General features: G+C 39.6%; 1 protein-coding gene across 4 annotated transcripts in view; it reads right to left on the bottom strand.

Annotated features, from left to right (window-relative positions):
- RYR2 (ryanodine receptor 2) overlaps positions 1-19,032 on the bottom strand; it is a 737,385-nt gene that overhangs the window by 388,957 nt on the left and 329,396 nt on the right. For all 4 annotated transcript variants that reach the window (XM_030556966.1, XM_030556967.1, XM_030556968.1 and 1 more), the window contains exons 13-17: positions 12,375-12,539; positions 9,886-10,007; positions 8,746-8,929; positions 7,602-7,737; positions 985-1,080 (exon numbers count right to left, since the gene is read on the bottom strand). In XM_030556966.1, coding sequence (XP_030412826.1) covers positions 985-1,080; positions 7,602-7,737; positions 8,746-8,929; positions 9,886-10,007; positions 12,375-12,539 — 703 coding nt within the window. The remainder of the gene's footprint in view (positions 1-984; positions 1,081-7,601; positions 7,738-8,745; positions 8,930-9,885; positions 10,008-12,374; positions 12,540-19,032) is intronic.

Genomic DNA, 19,032 nt, shown 5'->3' with positions numbered 1-19,032 from the left:
AGCAATCGTCAGCTTTAAATGTGGAAATAAACAGTATAACAAAGACACACTCCTTTCAGACAAACTTACTTAAGGGCCATCTTTCATGATAGTATTCTGCACCCATACTCATTGCATTAACATCAGCCACTTTAAAGTTCTTTGGTAAACTCTTTCCCCACTCCCCCGTCTCCATCACTCAAATGACATGGATAATCTGACCAATACCAGCATTGTTGCCATTTACATAATACAACCAGATTTTGCATTGCCAAGATCTTTTGGAGTTCTAAAACCAGATAATTAAAATACAAAAATAAGAATTCTTCAGTTTCACATTTAAAATAAAACTTCATTTTGGCTTTAAGTATGCTGATAAAAATAATATTCCCAATAACCAAAACCAGAGTTTCAAACCAGGCAAATGTATTTTATGCAGAAAAAAATGTAACCAACAATTAGAGCCTTCTCACACCACACATTCAATGCACATATTAACCAATCTAGCAATGAACTTAGAAGGTACTGTCCTACCTCAAAGCCAACACAAAGATTTGCTGGCAGGATATGCTGTTTGGTGGCTAGTCATATGAGCAATCCTGCTTATGTATTTTGCCTCAGTTGGAAAATGGAGATGATAATATAACCAGGTAAGCAAGGATGAGACCAAATTCAAATGTTACTCAAAATAGAAATAGAAATGAAAGAAAAAGGAAAAAAACACACTAATTTATTAATTCATTGCTTTCCATAGATCTGTAGACAGACCTAGTTTTTAATCACTATACAGTACTAAATACCAAAAGAGTATCAAAAGCATACCTAGAACCACAATGATCAGTGAAAGTTATGGGTCAAATCTTGCCTTCCCCACTCCAACCTATTTTCCCATCAGCACAAAAAACTCAAAACAGGATGACTGAATGAGTGCTTGATACATTCTTTATACATTTTTGAAGAAGAAACTGGGAGGGAAAAAGAGAGAGAGAATACTGAAAAACATACCAGAGGAGGCTTCCAATCTTTCCAATCTGCTGATCAACCAGTCAAGAGATCCAGAAAATTGAGCACAGTTTTTACGATTCCCTCTAATAAGTGCCGCTATTAAAAGAAGAAAAACAGAAAAAAAAAGTTGATAAATGCATCCAATTCACATTAACAGAAACCCCATAATTCCTGTGATAAACCATGATCCAACCAACCAGATGCAAAACAACTTGGCAAATCATTATATTGAATAATAAAATTTGTAGGATTTTCTCATCATCAAACTGCCCATTGCTGTAAAAAAATTATCTAAAGCCAACAGTCATCTTCCCAGATCCCTTCTTGAATATCAAAGTAGCCCATTTTGAAGCAACAAAAAGTAAGTCCATTGGTATTCCTGAACAAATCCCGATATAGCATTACTGTTGGAGGAGCATGAGGGTACTGGAAAGATCGGGAACAAAGGAACTTCTACATAAAATCTAAATGGAAGAATGATGTTACCATCACTTATCTCTAAATTAAGGAGACCAGAAGAGGTTTCTGATGGTAACAAGGCTTCACTCTTCAAAATATCATGTCTTAAGATAACACTGTCAAATGCTTCTTGTAAGCTATCACAAGTAGGGTTAAAGTCATCCAAAAAACAAAAAAACCCCACAAAAACACACTCTGGGCAAAATTCATCCTTGGACAGAAATGGAACTACAGGTGGAGAGAAGTACATAGTGATGATTTCAGGACTTGAAGAACCTCTCCTTCTTCCCAGGGGGGAAAAAAATCCATCAAGGACTAACAATTCCATCTAGTGTGTGTAACAGTGCCAACTGCTGTTCTTATGCAAGTTTCACATGCAGCTCTACCAAAGCATCAATCTTAATCAGAAACTTCCCTAGCCATTCTCTTCAACAGAGATTGCTGATCACACTAGGAGACAGGATAGTTCAAGGACTAAGGAGACCAGGTCTATACCTGGCTCTGCCACTAATTAATTGTGTGACTTTGGGCAGCCACCGAATCACCCTATACCTCAGTTTCCCCATCAGTAAAAGGGGCTAATAATGCTTGCATAACCTCCTAAAACAGTTTGTGAGCCTCAGATGAAAAGTACTATATGAGGGCTAAATATTATTATTTGGTTATTAGTTATCTTATATTGTGCTATGGTTTTGATATATAGATTCACTTCCATTAGGAAACGCATTTAGAGCCTTAAAATTGTGGCCTCAGTATGATTTGAAGCTACATCTGCTGCAGACATGAAAGGCCAGGTTATGAATCCTTTACATCACTAAACCAGTGGGTTGACAAAGTAGTTTCAGGGAAGCAGAGGAAGAGAGGCTGAAAACCTAATGGTCTACAGCAAATCATCTTTCTCTGCTCCTGTAGAACCACACTCTGAATGGGAAACGGTGATCAGAGAATAGTTCCACTAAAGCTTTATTTAGAAGCATTCAGCTGTATCTGTAGATACTTTTACTACTGTTCAGGTAACCAGCACAACTAATCACAAAGCACAGAGAATCTCTAAGGGCCTGTTATGGCAGAAGGGATGTAGAAGAGATGCATTCCTAAATCACACATTTGAGATATAAAATTCATCAAAAGTACAAAAGCTCACATTCCACATAGAAGCTAACTCATTTAAATATTCTGTTTTCTTAAAAGGGTCATTCTTTGTAACAATCAATTATAAGACCATGTTTTGAGCTAGTATATTTAAGAGGCTATCAAGCATTTTGATTACACATTTCATTTTTCAGAGTTCCTGAGCCATAGCATTTTTAATGTTAACTATGACTGAAAATTAAACAAACTTTTCTCAGTATAAACCTGTTTCTGGTTTATATGACTGGAGGCAACCATCACTCTGGATGGAAACATTTTATGAAAAATTCTCTTTCAGGTACTTACAAGGCCCACATACCCATAATATCACAGTCCCTCACCATTTTTATACTCACACTACCACTACTGAAATGGATGCAAAACCCTTAGTCTCTGTACCTTATTTTGCCTTACAGCTCCATCCTTAAAATGGAGACAATATTATAGTTCCCTACCTCACTTGAGTGATGTGAGGATAAATTTCAGTAATATTTGTGAGGCACCAAGAAGGGTCTGCAAAAGTCCTTATACCATGCAGCGTAGTTTTAAAAAAAAGAAAACAAACAAACAAAAAAACCCCATGAAGTTACACTCCAGGGGAAAATAAAAGTATTGAACAACTGTTACTTTTCTTAGCGCATGGTGCTGACTAAGACAGAATTGCTCTGGAAAAAATACTATGTGATCATGTAATAAGATATTATAATGTGCACACACACATAAGGGGGATGAATTAACCTTATTTTTGACATTTCCTAACTCCTCAGTGCTTCCTTTTGCAACCTTTGAATGTAGAATTTTTGTATGGACTATTACAATAAATTCCAATCAATCAACAATGCATATTATACATTAGATTCAATTTTTATTTTATTATAGGTGGACCCAACCTTAATGCTGGCATTTCCTAACTTCTGAACACTTGTCTTTGCACTCTTATTTTGAGATACTTGAATGTAATATTATATACTTCATTCATATGTAATTTTATGATCATTTTAATATTTTTTCCATTTTATAATAAAAATGATGCTATCAAGGTGCCAAATAACCCTATTCAGCACGTACACAGGTTAAGTGTCTCCAACAGGCAACATATAGCAATTATAAAGAACTTCAACAATGACAGCAAGCAAAAAATAATAAAAATAACTATCTGAAATTCTACTACTGGCAGTCTCCGAGTCCTTCAAAGTTTCTCTTAGTCTGTCCCTCTTCTATGATGGTGGTGAAAGTGACAAACTCCATTTTAAAATTTACATTTTCAAGGTTGCCTTTTAAGGCTTATAACAAGCACAGAAAACTAACAGGATCGGTAGGAGTGGTACTATCAGGCAGTGAACAGATAATCAGTTGTTGAAATAAAAGCATAAAATAAAGATCCAACTTCTAGGTCCTCATTCTCTGGAACTTGCTGTGTCATTTTACCCTTCCCTTTATCCCAAACCATGTGTTCCCCCTCTACATTTCAGAACAGATACAAGTGATAACTGTACAATCACAATCATTTTACCATATAAGTTATTACCCTCATAGTAAACAGCATAATCTGAGGACATAAATGGCCACTGGGATTAAGTATTCCAAAGAGCTACTTGATAAGCATTCACTACAAGTAATACAAAGAAAAACAGAAAAGCAAATATACGTAGTAGCCACTCCATTCATTTACTAGTGATAGATCTGGTTTCTCCGATATTGCCACCATATACCCTATTTTGACACTTGATGCTCTCTCATTTTCTCATTACAATCTACCATTCACCCACATTCTCAGTGACCTTACGTTGATTTTCGGTCCAACCTGAGAGACTTCTGTCCCCTCTGCCCTGTTCCCATTCAACTTTTAGCCCTGGATCAACTCTCCAACTTACCAAAATGGTCACTCACTTCACCCTGTCTTCATTAAACAGTGCTCCTTCTCTGATCACTCAATAGAGTTCCTTTTCTCTGAACACCACCCACTTCCTCCTTCTGCATTTCATATTTTCCCTCTGTCCGCTGCCCACATCTGGCTCTTCTGTGACCATCAGTCCATCGATATCCATGAATGCTCTGCCTCCACTTCTCCACTATTGAGTTAGTATCCTCCCTACCTCCCAGGAAGCCTTTGCCTCTCTATTTTATACCACAAAATGCTTTTCATTTATTCCCAACATTCAATTCCTTTGTTCCTTGCTGCCTAATGCCTCTGAATAAAGTCAATAAGTTATGCAGACTTCCATCCATTACAACTTTGTACTCTCTCTTGTTAATTCAAACAGCAGCACTACCTCTCCTCCCCACTGACTCATATACCTACAAGCTTTGCTGCTTGTTCATGACCTTCAGCTCCCTCCCCCATAAGCCTTTCAGATACCTCTTCCCTCCTCACACAATATCCCACCAACTTTCTGCAAAAAGGCTGATCAGAACTACTGTAATCTCCCTCCTCTTTTCGCTATTCCTTTTTCCCCTCATCCTCTGAAGTTTCCCACCTAATCTCTACCTCCAAAACCTCCCTTATGCCTCACTCATCCAGTTTAAAATGCTGTGTTATCATTCTACCAATAAAACATAGCCATGTGCTACCTCAGCCCCTTCACTTGTATGCAGTAACCCATCCCACTACTTATATTGCTTATATTGACACATTACGATTGGGAGTTTCTGGGGACGGGCAGCATGTCTTCTAATATGTCTTTACCATGTACATTATGGATATGAAAAAAGAAACAACTATAACTAACTAAATAAATAAAAAACAAAGCAAATTAACCATCCCACAGCTTAGCAAAAGTGCAGCTCTGCGGAAATGACTGCCTTTAACTAGTTTCAATAGAGGATTCCATTTTTATTCAATTTTCCTTGGTCTCTAATTCTGCATAAGAAGCTGTTAAAATCAGCATCTGGTCACTATTTTGCAACAAATTAAATAAGAAAAGATTAGTTTCTCATACCAATATATGACTGTATAACAACAAGACCAACAGAGGGTCTCACTCAGTCAAAGGAGTGCCCATCCTAATTTGTGATGCCCTAGTAACATAATAGAAACACTATGTGCTCACAATGACTGAATATATTTCTGATAGAGAATGCACACACATTCTGTAGCTCCTCTGTCAGGAAATACACTGCAGTCATTTTTATGGATGAAACACAAGACAACCCCAGGTAGAGGTTTGTACATTTCCTCTCTCTTAAGGATCAACTATATGCCACAAACAACAACAACAAAATATCTCAGAAACCATGAATGATGACAACATCAACCACTTTGATTTACATCCACACTCAATGTGAAACGATGGTTTGTGGAAACAAGGCAAAGTAAATGATATCTATCTATCACCTAGGAAATTACCAAACAGCACCTTCATTGTTCAGTACAGCATAGTGAAAAAATCTACCATCCCCAGATCAAGAGCAATACGCTGAAAAATTACCTACCAAAAAAAGATATAGTAATTACATGTCAAGCCTGTTATATAATGGTAAAGATGTCAAAACAAAAACCTGCAAATGCATTTTGCTATGCAATTACAACATATGGAAACCAATCATGGGTGGTGGAGGAGAGACAGTAGGTGGGATGACAGACTGAGATGGAATGAAAAGCTTGTGGGGAAGGGAAGAAAAAGAGGGGACAAGGAAATTGGAACTGGTAATAGCTCACAAGGAGACTGGGACTCTGAAGGGAGAGACAAGGACTGACTTGACAAACAGACTGGGACGAGGAGCCTGAGGAGTAGAGACTGGGACAGGTTAGGCGAGGAAAATGGGACTGTAACGAAGTCAGGGGTGGAGAAGAGACAAGACTCTCTGCACCTTAAGGTCTTTAAACCATGATTTGAGAACTTCAATAACTCAGACATAGGTTAGAGCTTGTTACAGGAGTGGGTGGGTGAGATTCTGTGGCCTGCATTGTGCAGGAGGTCAGACTAGATGACCATAATGGTCCCTTCTGACCTTAAGTCCATGAATCTATGACTGGGGCAGGTTGGAAGGGATGATTTGGGCATGGGGGAGATGGGCAGAAAGGTCTGTGCCCACTAGCAAACACTTCCCTCTGTAGCCTGAATGAGACCCAAGATACCCGAGTCTCACCATTCCTGTGTTGCCAGCAAATACCTGAAACCCACTGGCAAAATGTCTGCAACATCCTCCCTCCAGTGCTGGTCTACATATAATGCAACATGATTTCATGTAGCAAAATCTCTGCTTTTGTCTGATCCACATTGCGAGGGAAAGAATGGAACAGTACTGTGGCACGTTTTGTCTGTTTTATCTGAAAAAAATGGCAGCTATTTGAAAGCTGCTCACAGGGTAAGGAATGTTTAATTAGTTCTGGCAGAGTATGGGTGAGGCAGGGAAAATATAGCAAAATAAATGTAGTTTATGATGGTGATTTTGAAGTTTATTCCATTGTTTCAGAAGTGAAGGATTTATTTTTATAGTCATTTTTCTCACAACTGAAGAGTAGCCACATCTGGGATCAAAAAATCAGGCAACAGGAGCAGCGTATAATAACAGAACAAACCTGTTAGAGACAGGAAGAAGAATACCGTATCCAATTGAAATTATTGCGGGAAATGTTCAGGGAAGAGAAAGTTACTACACAAGTGAAAGTTTGACCATGACACCACGACCCGTACAAAAAAGGTCATGGGAACTTTAATAACCATAAGTAGTCAAGATCTTAGTTTTATATCATCCAGAAAACAGCACTCCTCACACAGAGACTGCACTTTTATGCATGTTTATACAGAACCTGACAATGCTGACTGAGACCTCTAGGCAACACTACAATATAAATATTTTTTCCAACCACATGCAAAACATCATGGATTTGTCAAGATATCCATTTACTTTAATCATGGCATATTCACTTTATTTTATTCATTATTATTCTCCCATACTCACTGAAATGGAAGGTTTTCTCCAATATCTAGATAATTTCAACAGTCTTTGGTTTCAGATTTTCATTTCAATTGAATAGGTTAGTTTGCTGTCAAAAAATCCCAGACAACCATAATGTGTCTTACCTAGTAATTCATACAAAGAATTCAGAATAGATTTCCAAGTCTCTCCTGCTTCCTTTCCAGCTACGTCAGCAAAATGGGCTGCACTACTGTACACGTGCAAACGATCAATGCATTCAAGGACAAGGTTGATCATACCCTAGAAAGAAAAATTCCAGGTTTTCAAAGAAGAAAGTATCTCTTCAGTACAAAGATGTCAATGTAGATTAAAAGAAGACATGACAAAAAAGAAAAATAAATGTAAAACACAAAGTAGATACGTAGCAGACGCAGCCAGCTATCTCTGGGGGAAGTTATTAAGGAAAATGATGAATGTTTTACAGTGCTTTGCTACTAGCATATTTGCTCTATAAGTCTTCCAAAGTAAAATAAAATACCTGAGTTCCAAAATCAATTACTAGCGGCACTAGTAAAGTAAGTGGGATAACACATGCTTAAAGTAAGGCACATGCTTAAGTACCTTGCTGCATCAGGGAATAATCCAGTATAAAGAGGGAGCTAAAGAGTCTTTTATGACAATAATTACTAATTACATTTGAGAGGAGAACATAAGATCATAATTCAGGAAGCCTGAATGGCACCTTAGTAATTCTGATGTTCAGAAAATGGTACTTTTTTTAAAAAGGGAAAGAAAATAAAACCTTTAATTTCCCCTCCAAAAAATCCAAAAAAGTACAGATCACAGGCAGGAGAAGACCCCAAAAAGCTAATGGATATCCCACATAAGCAAGGCTAGGATCAGATGTGCAGCCATCTCAAAATAAAAATAAATTTTAAAAAATTACTGAAATGATTTATCAGTTTAGATTCTAACAATTGATGTATTTGCAACAGAAATTTACTAAAACTAGGCTCAGCATTACAGATTGCCAGTTACATGAATCATCCATGAAACTCTCACAAAGAAATTAGATATTCAAAATGATGCCATTAAAGCAGGTAGTTTAACATCAAAATGTCCTCCCAAAAGCTGGTTTTCAAAATTGACAGTGGCCCCTCTAACATACTGAGCTCCATGGTTGCTCCTAAACCCGGGCTTCCCACAAGATACCCAATGTTATGTTATTGTTAGGTCAAATCAGTTAAAAACCCTACTGGTGTACACAATGTGGGAAGTACAGTAACAATGTAAAGGAAAAAAATCTACCTCTTCCTGGAAGAGATTTTGTCGATTCTTCAGTGCTCTTAGTCTGTTCTGTTTGTCTTCATGTTCCAAATGTTCATCTGGCAGGTGAAAGTAGCCGATCAAGTCCTGAAGGCTCAGACTGACTGACTCAATGGGAAAGTCAACTGTGGAAGATTTCACTTTCTTGCTGAGAGAATCAAGGCCCCTAAAGTGAGTTGCAAACACTTCTCTAAGTTTTGGAAATGAATTGGTTTGTCATTGTCTTTTTTTCTCTTCACTGCTCTAAAATCAGACCTGAGTTCTCTGCTCTAAGACACTGTCCTCTCAATGTCCCTCCTTGCCAACAGTAAGTCAAATGCATTGGGAAAAGAGAGTTGGTAAAAGAGACTTATACCAGTGCCATTCAGCTTTTTTTAAATAATCAGAATAGATACTTCTTGGTGTTTCACCTCCATATTTGGAGTGATGAAGGAAATATCAGGGACAAAACAAAGGAAACACAACTTATACACCTACTCAGAGTGTTTCTGCATTGTCACCTCACTTACACGCTAAATGAAGAGCTTCATAAGGCAATAAGAACATAAAAATATATCAGCCAAAATGGAGTCACACTCAGTATTTTATTACTCACAACCAGTACAAATAAACAAAACCATAAAAAGCTCTAAGCAGAAAGGATGAGTGCTATAATTGGTGCCCATCTACAACAGTTATTGTACTGTACTGCTACTATTTTATGCAGTGACACTATTGTTTCATTTTTCCTGCCAAAAGCATCAGTTTGTTTGTTGATATTATCAAATTTTAACTACAGTTAGAAAATAAAGCAGTGTATGGCCTGCTTGATAGTCTCCCAAATTCTGGCAGGTGAAATTTTTCTTTTATACTTAATTTGAACCTTAATGTCAACATTCATATTTATAAATTTATATCAAGATTGAAAGAGAAGGGAAGATCAGAAATGGAGAAAATAAATGGACTGCAGTTCTTCTGCAGATTTCCCTTTGCTGATTGTTGATAAAGAATTACAAGGACTGTTATTACAAATATTGGTCTTTTTTTTGCAAAGTTAAATTGCTCACTGTGATGTCAATGATCATTTGGGGTGGGACATGGGAAAGGAAAAGGACGACAAAAAGGGACCACATTAAAACATACCTTATAAACCTGTTGAAAAGGAAGACTGTACTACGGATGACTCGTGCTGTATGGGATTCTTCATGCTGAGATCTGGACAAGGTCAACCCATCATCCATATGGCCTTCATGGTGCATTATAGCCTGCAATACAAACACAAACACCAGTCATTGCAAAGAAAAACATAAGGAAATTCCATGTTCCTTATTTGTAAAATATGTAGTGAGAGGGGAGAGGTGGAGTAAATACAAAAATACATACAGAGAAACCAAAGTTAATTAAAATCAGAGTAGTCTGTATTTTACTGCCTGGTACCGTTATACAATAGTATTAATTAAAGCATGTCCAGTTCCATGACAATTTTAGTACTACCACTTCTGAAAGGCTTACTTACAAAGTCATCAGAAGTCAGCATTTTCCACATTAAGGTCATATCTGGAATGTATATGGCTTTACCTCCATAGGAAAGTAAATATATGGGCATAAATTAGGAATAAGAACCATGCTCTTTCCCCTTATCCACCTGCACATAAAACCTTCTAAAATTCAGCCACCTCCAGAAATGGGCTTTTTGCTGACCCTGGCTGCCAACCCTTTTACTGGCCCTCTTTCTTAATACATCCAGGATCCCTAGAGAAAAGCATAGATTTGCTCATGACTAACTACTATGTTTTTAAAGGTATTAAATCCCATACACACTAGTGTATTAAACTATGTTAGTTAACACATTCTTAAACACCAATGTTCTACTGTAAATGTTTGAGGATACTTTTTATGTGAAAAAAATTGTACATACTAACAACATAAATAAACCACACTTTTCTTAACAGAACTGTGTTTATGTTGTGCTTAAGATTTCACATGCACAAGAATAAAAAATCAAAGTTATGGTTTCCCATTACTTGGCTGCATTAGGCCTGATTAGGGTGATCAGATAACCAGATTTTATAGGGACAGTCCCGATATTTGGGACTTTTTTTTATATGGGGTCCTATTACCCTCCACCCCCTGTCCTGATTTTTCACACTTGATATCTGGTCACCCCTAGGCCTGATCCAATGTACACTGATTTCAGTAGTAGTCTTTCTACTGAGTTCAATGCATTCTAGATCAGGCGCTATGTCCAAGTTGCTGTGCAAACTATAACTTCAAATTTCCTGAGTGAGAGAGAGTATAAAATCTTAATCTTAATATTACATTGTTGTGGTTGCCACCTTCCTGGTTAAATATTTAAAGATGCATTTAAAAACAGAAAGACAAACTGCTGGTGCATTTATCTGATGAACTCATTCAAATAAATTCTATTTCAGACAAACATTCAAAGTGAACGCAGAGTTTATTTTATCCCAGGCATTTTCTTCGTTAAGAATTAACTTCATGACATTTTAGAAATTTAAAAATTAAAAAAATGTCTTATATAGCATCTGAAACTCGGCTCAAGAGTGAAAAGCACCTTTTCCCTCCTTTTCAATGCTCAAATAATCACAAATAGAATCATCCTACTTTGGGGGGGGGGGAATACACCTCTGGACTTAAAATAAGAATAAAAAATTTCTGCAAAAAAGGTAACACTTTCAAAATATTGCCAACACCTGAAAGCATGGACATTGAATGCAAGTGCTTTCTCAACCACAACTATAGAATATTGAAGAACTGAATTCTACATGGCACTGTGAGTATTCTCAAACTGTTATATGGTTCTTTCCTGCAATGAGTTAAACAGTTTCCCTTTGAGCACTATCAAATTCAAGAACATTTGTAAGCTAACAGCTGTAGACTAACAGTAATAGTTGGATTTAGTTTTAGTTTTGTTAGGAATTGATGCATGCTGCCATCTTGATTTTTGAGACTACACATACTTTAGGATAGATCTTCATTGCAAGAAAGAACATCTTCTTAACTAAGGGCTGGTCTACACAGGGTGGGGGGATATAAGACACGCAACTTCAGCTAGCGTAGTTGAAGTCGAAGTATCTTAGATCGATTTACCTCTCGTCCTCACAGCGCAGGATCAACATCCGCGGCTCCCCCTGTAAACTTTGCTACCGCCGTTCGCATTGGTGGAGTTCCGGAGTAGACGGGAGCACATTTGGGGATCGATATATTGCGTCTAGATGAGATGTGATATATCGATCCCCGAGAAATCGATCGCTACCCGCCGATACGGCGGATAGTCTAGACATACCCTCAGGTTAGCTAACCCTACTTAGCTTACTCAGGTTAAAATAACAGTGAAGACACAGCAACTTGACTTTCAGCACGGGTTAGCAGCTTGAGTTAAAAGCCTATAGGGCAGCCAAATTGCTCTGTCTTCACTGCTATTTTAACCTGAGTTAAGACCATACTTTTATTTTATTTTGCAGTGAAGACAATCCGTAATATTTGATATAAAAGATGGCTTAAAATATTTGAGATGTAGAAATTAACAGCAGCCTTTGATTTTCTTCACATTTTTCTCATGTCGCACACAGTTGTGAGTGAATGAAATGTACCTTTATTCACAGTCTTACCTTGCGTTGCACAGATCCCATTCTTACAGACTTTGCATCCACAGACTGGTACGTGAGCCACAGGCCTGTGTCTGCATGTTGTATGTAGCATACTGAGTCACCATATTTTATTTCAGGTGCTCCCATTCCATCAACCTCTTTTCTTATCCCTATATCCAGTTTTTCCTACAGTGAAAAAAGGTGCAAGCACAATTAATCAATAAATACAGCAAAAAACATTGAATGCTGGATGTTATTTTCTTTGATTGAAGGAACTGTAAGAACACTGTATACATTGATCTATTCCCTCATTGCTAAAATGATTAATAAAGGGGGACGCAATAAAAACCACTAGCTTGTTAGCCAAATACTTGAGTGAAGAGAGAGAGATCTTGTCCACACAAAATCCAGCTGAGCATTATTGAAGAACATATTTTATATTCTATGATCTGATTTTCCAGTCAGTTTAATCCCAGTGAGCTAGCATAAAACTGGTATAAACAAAATGGAGAATCAGACCTTATATTGGTTAATCAAATTTCAGTTTTACTAGCCTATGTTTTCTGCAAAGCATTCCTCAGAGGTGCAAATTCTGCTCATCTTACTTAACCTTCAAACATCAGGAGTTCTGCACAAGCAACACCAGTAGGACAGATCTCAAAGTAGTTCAGGTTAAGAAAACAAGAAAGTCTGCTCCAGTATACAACATTGTCTCTGAAAACACTAGACATAATAAGCATACTGGGTCAGACCAATGGTCCATCCAACCAAGCAGCCTGTATTTCGACAGTGGCCAATGCCAGACACTTCACAAAGAATGAACAGAACATGGCAATTTCCAGTGACTCATCCTGTCATCCACTCCCAGTTTCCAGTAGCTGGAGGTTTATGGGTACCTGGTGCACGGCGTTGCATCCGTGACCATCTCAGCTAATAGCCAATGATGAACCTATCCTTCATGAAAGTATCTAATTCTTTTTGAACCCACTTATACTTCTGGCCTTCACAACATCGCATGGCACCAAGTCCCACAGGCTAATAAGGACCATATGAAGAAGTACCTCCTTTTAAACTGCTGCCTATTAATTTCATTGGGTGACCCCTGGTTCATGTGTTATGTGAAGGGGTAAATAACACTTCCATATTCACTTTCTCCACACCATTCATGATTTTATAAATCTTTCAAATCCCCTCCACCTTAGTCACCTCTTTTCTAAGTAGATTAGTCCCCATCTCCTCGTATGGACACTGTTCCAGACCCTAATGACTTTTGATGTCCTTCTCTGTACCTTTTCCAATTCTAATATATCTTTTTTGAGACATTGCATACAGTCCTGGTTGTCCTATTTGAAATGTGCTTGAACCATGCATTTATAAAGTGACATTATGATATATTCTGTCTTATCTATTCCTTTCCTAATGGTTCCTAACATTAGTCTTTTTGACTGCTGCTGCATGTTGAGCAAATGTCTTCAGAGAAGAATCTGCAATGATTCCAAGATCTCAGGTGCTAACTGCTAATATAAACCCTATCATTTTGTTTACATAATTGGAATTATGTTTTCCAGTGTGCATTCCGTTGTACTTAACACTGAATTTCAGCTGCTATTTTGTTGCTATCACCCAGTTTTGTGAAATCCCTTTAAGTCTTTGCACGCAGCTATGGACTTAATTATCTTGAATAATTTTGTATCATCTGCAAACTTTACCACCTCACTGTTTCCCCTTTTTCTCAATGTCTTTAACCAGTCACTGATCCATGAGAGGATCTTCCCTCATACCCTGTGTTTGCTTACTTTGCTTAAAAGCCTTTGGTGAGAGACCTTGTCAAAGGCTTTCTGAAAGTCCAAGTACATTATACCAATTGGATCACCCTTGTCCACATGCTTGATGATTCCCTCAAAGTATTCTAATACATTGGTGGGGAATGAATTCCTTTTACAAAAGCTGTGTTGGTTCATCTGTACCTCTGATCATTTTGCTCTTTACTATAGTTTCAACCAATTTGCCTGGTACTGAAGTTAGGCTTGCTGGCCTGAAATTGCCAGGATCACCTCTGAAGACTTTTTAAACAAAAACAAAAACAAAAAACAAAAAATCAGCATTGCATTAGCTACCCTCCAATAATCTGATACAGAGGCTGATTTAAGTGATAGGTTACATACCGCTGATCCCTCATATCCTGCCCCAGCCCTGAGACGAGGGTGTGCCCCAATCTTGACCATCCTGGCAGATTGTAAGCAGGCCCTGCAGCCCAGTGGGAGCCTTTCCAGTCTCAGTTTTGTTACCTCTGGCTATGCCCAGCCACTGGTCTCAAGGAAGGAGCCTGTTTCAAGAGGACTCTTAATAGTCCCACAGTCCTGACACCCGTCCACATGATGAAGCCATTTTTGTCAACTTAAAGGGCTCTTAAAATCGATTTCTGTACTCCTCCCTGACGAGGGGATTAGTGCTGAAATCGACCCTGCTGAGTCGAATTTGGGGTAGCATGGATGCAATTCGACGGTATTGGACTCCAGGAGCTATCCCAGAGTGTTCCATTGTGACCGCTCTGGACAGCACTCTCAACTCAGATGCACTGGGCAGGTAGGCAGGAAAAGCCCTGCAAACTTTTGAATTTCATTTCCTGTTTGGCCAGCGTGGTGAGCTGATCAGCACAAGTGACCATGCAGAGCTCATCAGCACAGGTGACCATGAAGTCCCAGAATTGCAAAAGAGCACCAGCATGGACCGAAAGGAAGGTACTGCATCAGATCGCTGTATGGGGAGACGAATCCGTGCTATCCAAACTCAGTTCCAAAAGACAAAATGCCGGAATATTTGAAAAAATCTCCAAGGGCATGATGGACAAAGGTTATAACAGGGACTCACAGTAGTGCCGCATTAAGCCTACCAAAGAACCAGAGAGGCAAACGGCCGCTCCGGGTCAGAGCCCCAGACATGCCGCTTCTATGAGGAGCTGCATGCCATTCTAAGGGGTGCCCCTACAACTACCACACCCCTGTGCTTCCCTCCTTCCCCACCCCTCCTGGGCTACCTTGGCAGTTATCCCCCCATTTGTGTGACAAATTAATAAAGAATGCATGAATTGGAAACAACAACAACTTTATTGCCTCTGCAAATAGAGATCAAAGGGGGGACAGGAGGGGAGGGCGGTTGGCTTACAGGGAAGTAGAGTGAACCAAGGGGGCAGGTTTTCATCAAGGAGAAACAAACAGAACTTTCACACTGTAGCCTGGCCAGTCATAAAACTGGTTTTCAAAGCTTCTCTGATGCACAGCACGGCCTACTGTGCTCTTCTAACCACTTTGGTGTCCGGCTGTGCATAGTCAGTGGCCAGGTGATTTGCCTCAACCTCCCACCCCACCATAAAGTCTCCCCCTTAGTCACAGATATTGTGGAGCACACAGCAAACAGTAATAACAATGGGAATATTGGTTTCGCTGAGGTCTAACCAAGTCAGTAAACTGCACCAAGGAGCTTTTAAACATCCAAAGGCACATTCTACCACTATTATGCACTTGCTCAGCCTATAGTTGAACTGCTCCTTACTACTGTCCAGGCTTCATGAGCCATGGGAACAAGGGGTAGGCTGGGGTAGGTGCTGCCAACTGGGAGAGCAGCCTGAGGCAGAAGCCTCCAGCTGGCATGATATTCCAGGCAGGACTGAATCTCCATTAGACGAAAATTAAAGAAGAGAATGACCTAGAGACCCCTCACGAAGGTTGGCCAGGAGCACTCACAGGATAATGATGACGGTTAGCAGTCGTATTGCACCGTCTTCCATCCGCAAGGCAAGGCAAGGGGATGCTGCTGTGTAGCAATGCAGTACTGCATCTACCAGCAGCACCCAGGAGACATACGGTGACAGTGAGCTGAGCGGGCTCCATGCTTGCCGTGATATGTCTTCCGCATGGGCAACCCAGGAAAAAAGGCAAGAAATGATTTTTTGCCATTGCTTTCACAGGCAGAGGGAGCAAGGGAGAGAGCGGAGCCTGAAGACATGTACCCAGAACCACCCGCGACAATATTTTTGCCCCATCAGGCATTGGGAGCTCAACATAGAATTCCAATGGACGGCGGAGACAGCAGGAACTGTGGGATAGCTACCACAATGCAATGCTCCGAAAGTCGATGCTAGCCTCAGTACTGTGGACACACACCACTGACTTAATGCACTTAGTGGGGACACACACAATCAACTGTATCAAATCGATTTCGAAAAATCAACTTCTATTAAATCAAGCTCATTTCGTAATGCAGACACACCCTTAGTGAAGAAATCCTCCCCCATACAGAAGTAACCAAGGCATCACCCTCATCTGAGAGTTCCAGCAGAACTGCTGTTGCTGCAATTGAGACTACTGTTGCTGCTTGTGCTTGCTGTGTTGTTGCTTCTGTACCAAGAGCTGCTGCAGCTACTACAGTGGTTGACATCGTTTTCCCAGCCATTTCAACACGGCCTTTCTATCTATTTCTGTCTTAGGCTGTAGTAACTGTTTGTATGTATTCTCCACCAAGTGTAAGCTGGTGGGCACAATTATTATTTAAACACAAAAACCTGAACAACACAGAACAAAGTGATTCTCCTGACCAACACCAGCTGCAGTCTCCAAAGATCTTTCCCTAGCCTTGCTCAGATACAAAGAGGACACGCCCCTTCCTTCAGGCCCCTGCAGAGTCATGTGATAGGCTGGTAGCTGTTAACCTTTTCTTGGCTATTCTACCCTTTCACACCAACACTTTGGGAATGACTAGAATGGTTCTAGCATAGCAACAACAACAGTCTGGAAAGGCAGCTTGCTAGTGAAGACTGTCAGGAGATGTTTGTCTTGAATTAAAGAGAAAAACAAATCTCCAATTTAGTGAGGGATTTGCAATGCACTGCCTCCTACAAAAATTATAAATGCATTTTGAAGCACTTGAAATAAGTTTGAAATTATTGTTCATAGAGAATTCTTACACTTAAGTTTGGTAACATCAGGCATCCTAAGAAAATATATTCATTGATTCACTTTCTTAAATTGCTTTTGATGCAGATGCTAATCCTGCTCTGTTTGAATTCCTGAGATGATATAAATTCTTTTCTTCTTTTAGTCAATTATTTGATATATTGTAATAGTTGATTTGTTCACACATCTGATACTGATTGTAGAAATATACTTCTAACTCGTTAATTCGTGGGTGTTTGCTATAGATATATTATTTGTTCATATCATTTCTCTTAGTGTTGTATTACACTACATTATTTTAAAATGTAATACAAACATGTAGCGATAACAAACATGTAAAAATGCAAAAGCTTAGGAAGTTGTGTGCAAATATTGATGCAAGAATCACCACATTAGGTCCCATTGTTATGACTGCCTTGCTCTGTAAGCAGGGGGGCCGTTGTCCAGGCTTGCTGGAGGAAGGCAGCAGTGCTTTATGGGGCTGGGGGAGAAACAAGGTCAGAAACTGCTGCAAAAAGGTGGTGTTGGTCAGCTTTGCAGTACTGATTCACCCCCTTAGAATGTAAGGGTGAGAGGCTTTAAAGGTGCAAGCTCTGGCGCGGGAAACCCCTTTCTCCACACAGCAAGTAAGGTAGCAAGTTGTGTGCAAATACTGACGCAATAATCACTACATTAGGTCCCACTGTTACTTGAACAAATAAAAAACTGATTTCAAGCTTCTGAATTGCCAAAAAGCATTTGTCTCCTTTAACTAGAGGCATTTATCCATGTTAGTATTCTGTACTTCCACAGTCTAAGATTGTCTTTTTCAGTTCGGCCTCTCTAAGACTTTACTACAGACTTTAAGCATAGGAAGTTTTTGTCTCTCTCCTGTGGACAAGAGGTAGAACACTCCAACAAAAACAAAATTTGAAAGAGTGGCCATGTTAGGTTCTGATGTCCAGAAACAGATAAAAGCAGTACACCTCTACCCCAATATAATGCAGTCCTCGGGAGCCAAAAAATCTCACCGCCTTATAGCTGAGACTGCGTTGTATCGGGTTTGGTCCGGTATGGCGTACCGGCAAGAGCCGGTACACCGAGCCGGACTGGACCAGCTTCTCCAGCAGTGATTTAAAGGGTCCAGTGCTCCAGCTGCTGCAGAGAGCACCAGGCCCTTTAAATCACCACCAGTGCTCCATCAGCAGAGCTTGGATTGGGATTTAAAGGGCCTAGGGCTCCCCTCAGTGGCCAGAATCCCAGGCCCTTTAAATCACCACCCCAGCAAGGCTGCCAGAGCCCCGGCGGGGATTTAAAGGGCCCGGAGCTCCAGCTGCTGTGAGGAGCCGCGGGCCCTTTAAATCACCACCGGAGCTCTGGCAGCGGGACTCAGGTGGTGATTTAAAGGGCTCGTGGCTTCACACAAATTTGGATATAATGCGGTAAAGCAGCAGGGCTGGGGTGGCGCTTTAAAGGGCCAGTGCTTTACTGCATTATATCCGAATTCGTGTTATATCGGGTCGCGTTCTATCAGGGCAGAGGTGTATTATAAAGAGGACATGGCTCAATTGAACTATGGTAGAAAAAAATACATTTACATTTGTCCCTACTAATATAGGGCATTATAACACTCAATGCATTGTTTTGTTAATTCAAAATGTGTATTAATAAATGTATTCTGTAAAGTATCATCTTAACATGATATATATGGAAAGGGAACGGAAAGTTTTAATTAAAATATTCAGTAC

The sequence above is a fragment of the Gopherus evgoodei genome, chromosome 3, assembly GCF_007399415.2.
Source record: "Gopherus evgoodei ecotype Sinaloan lineage chromosome 3, rGopEvg1_v1.p, whole genome shotgun sequence".
NCBI lineage: Eukaryota > Metazoa > Chordata > Testudines > Testudinidae > Gopherus > Gopherus evgoodei.
This window is presented reverse-complemented; position numbering and strand designations above follow the sequence as displayed.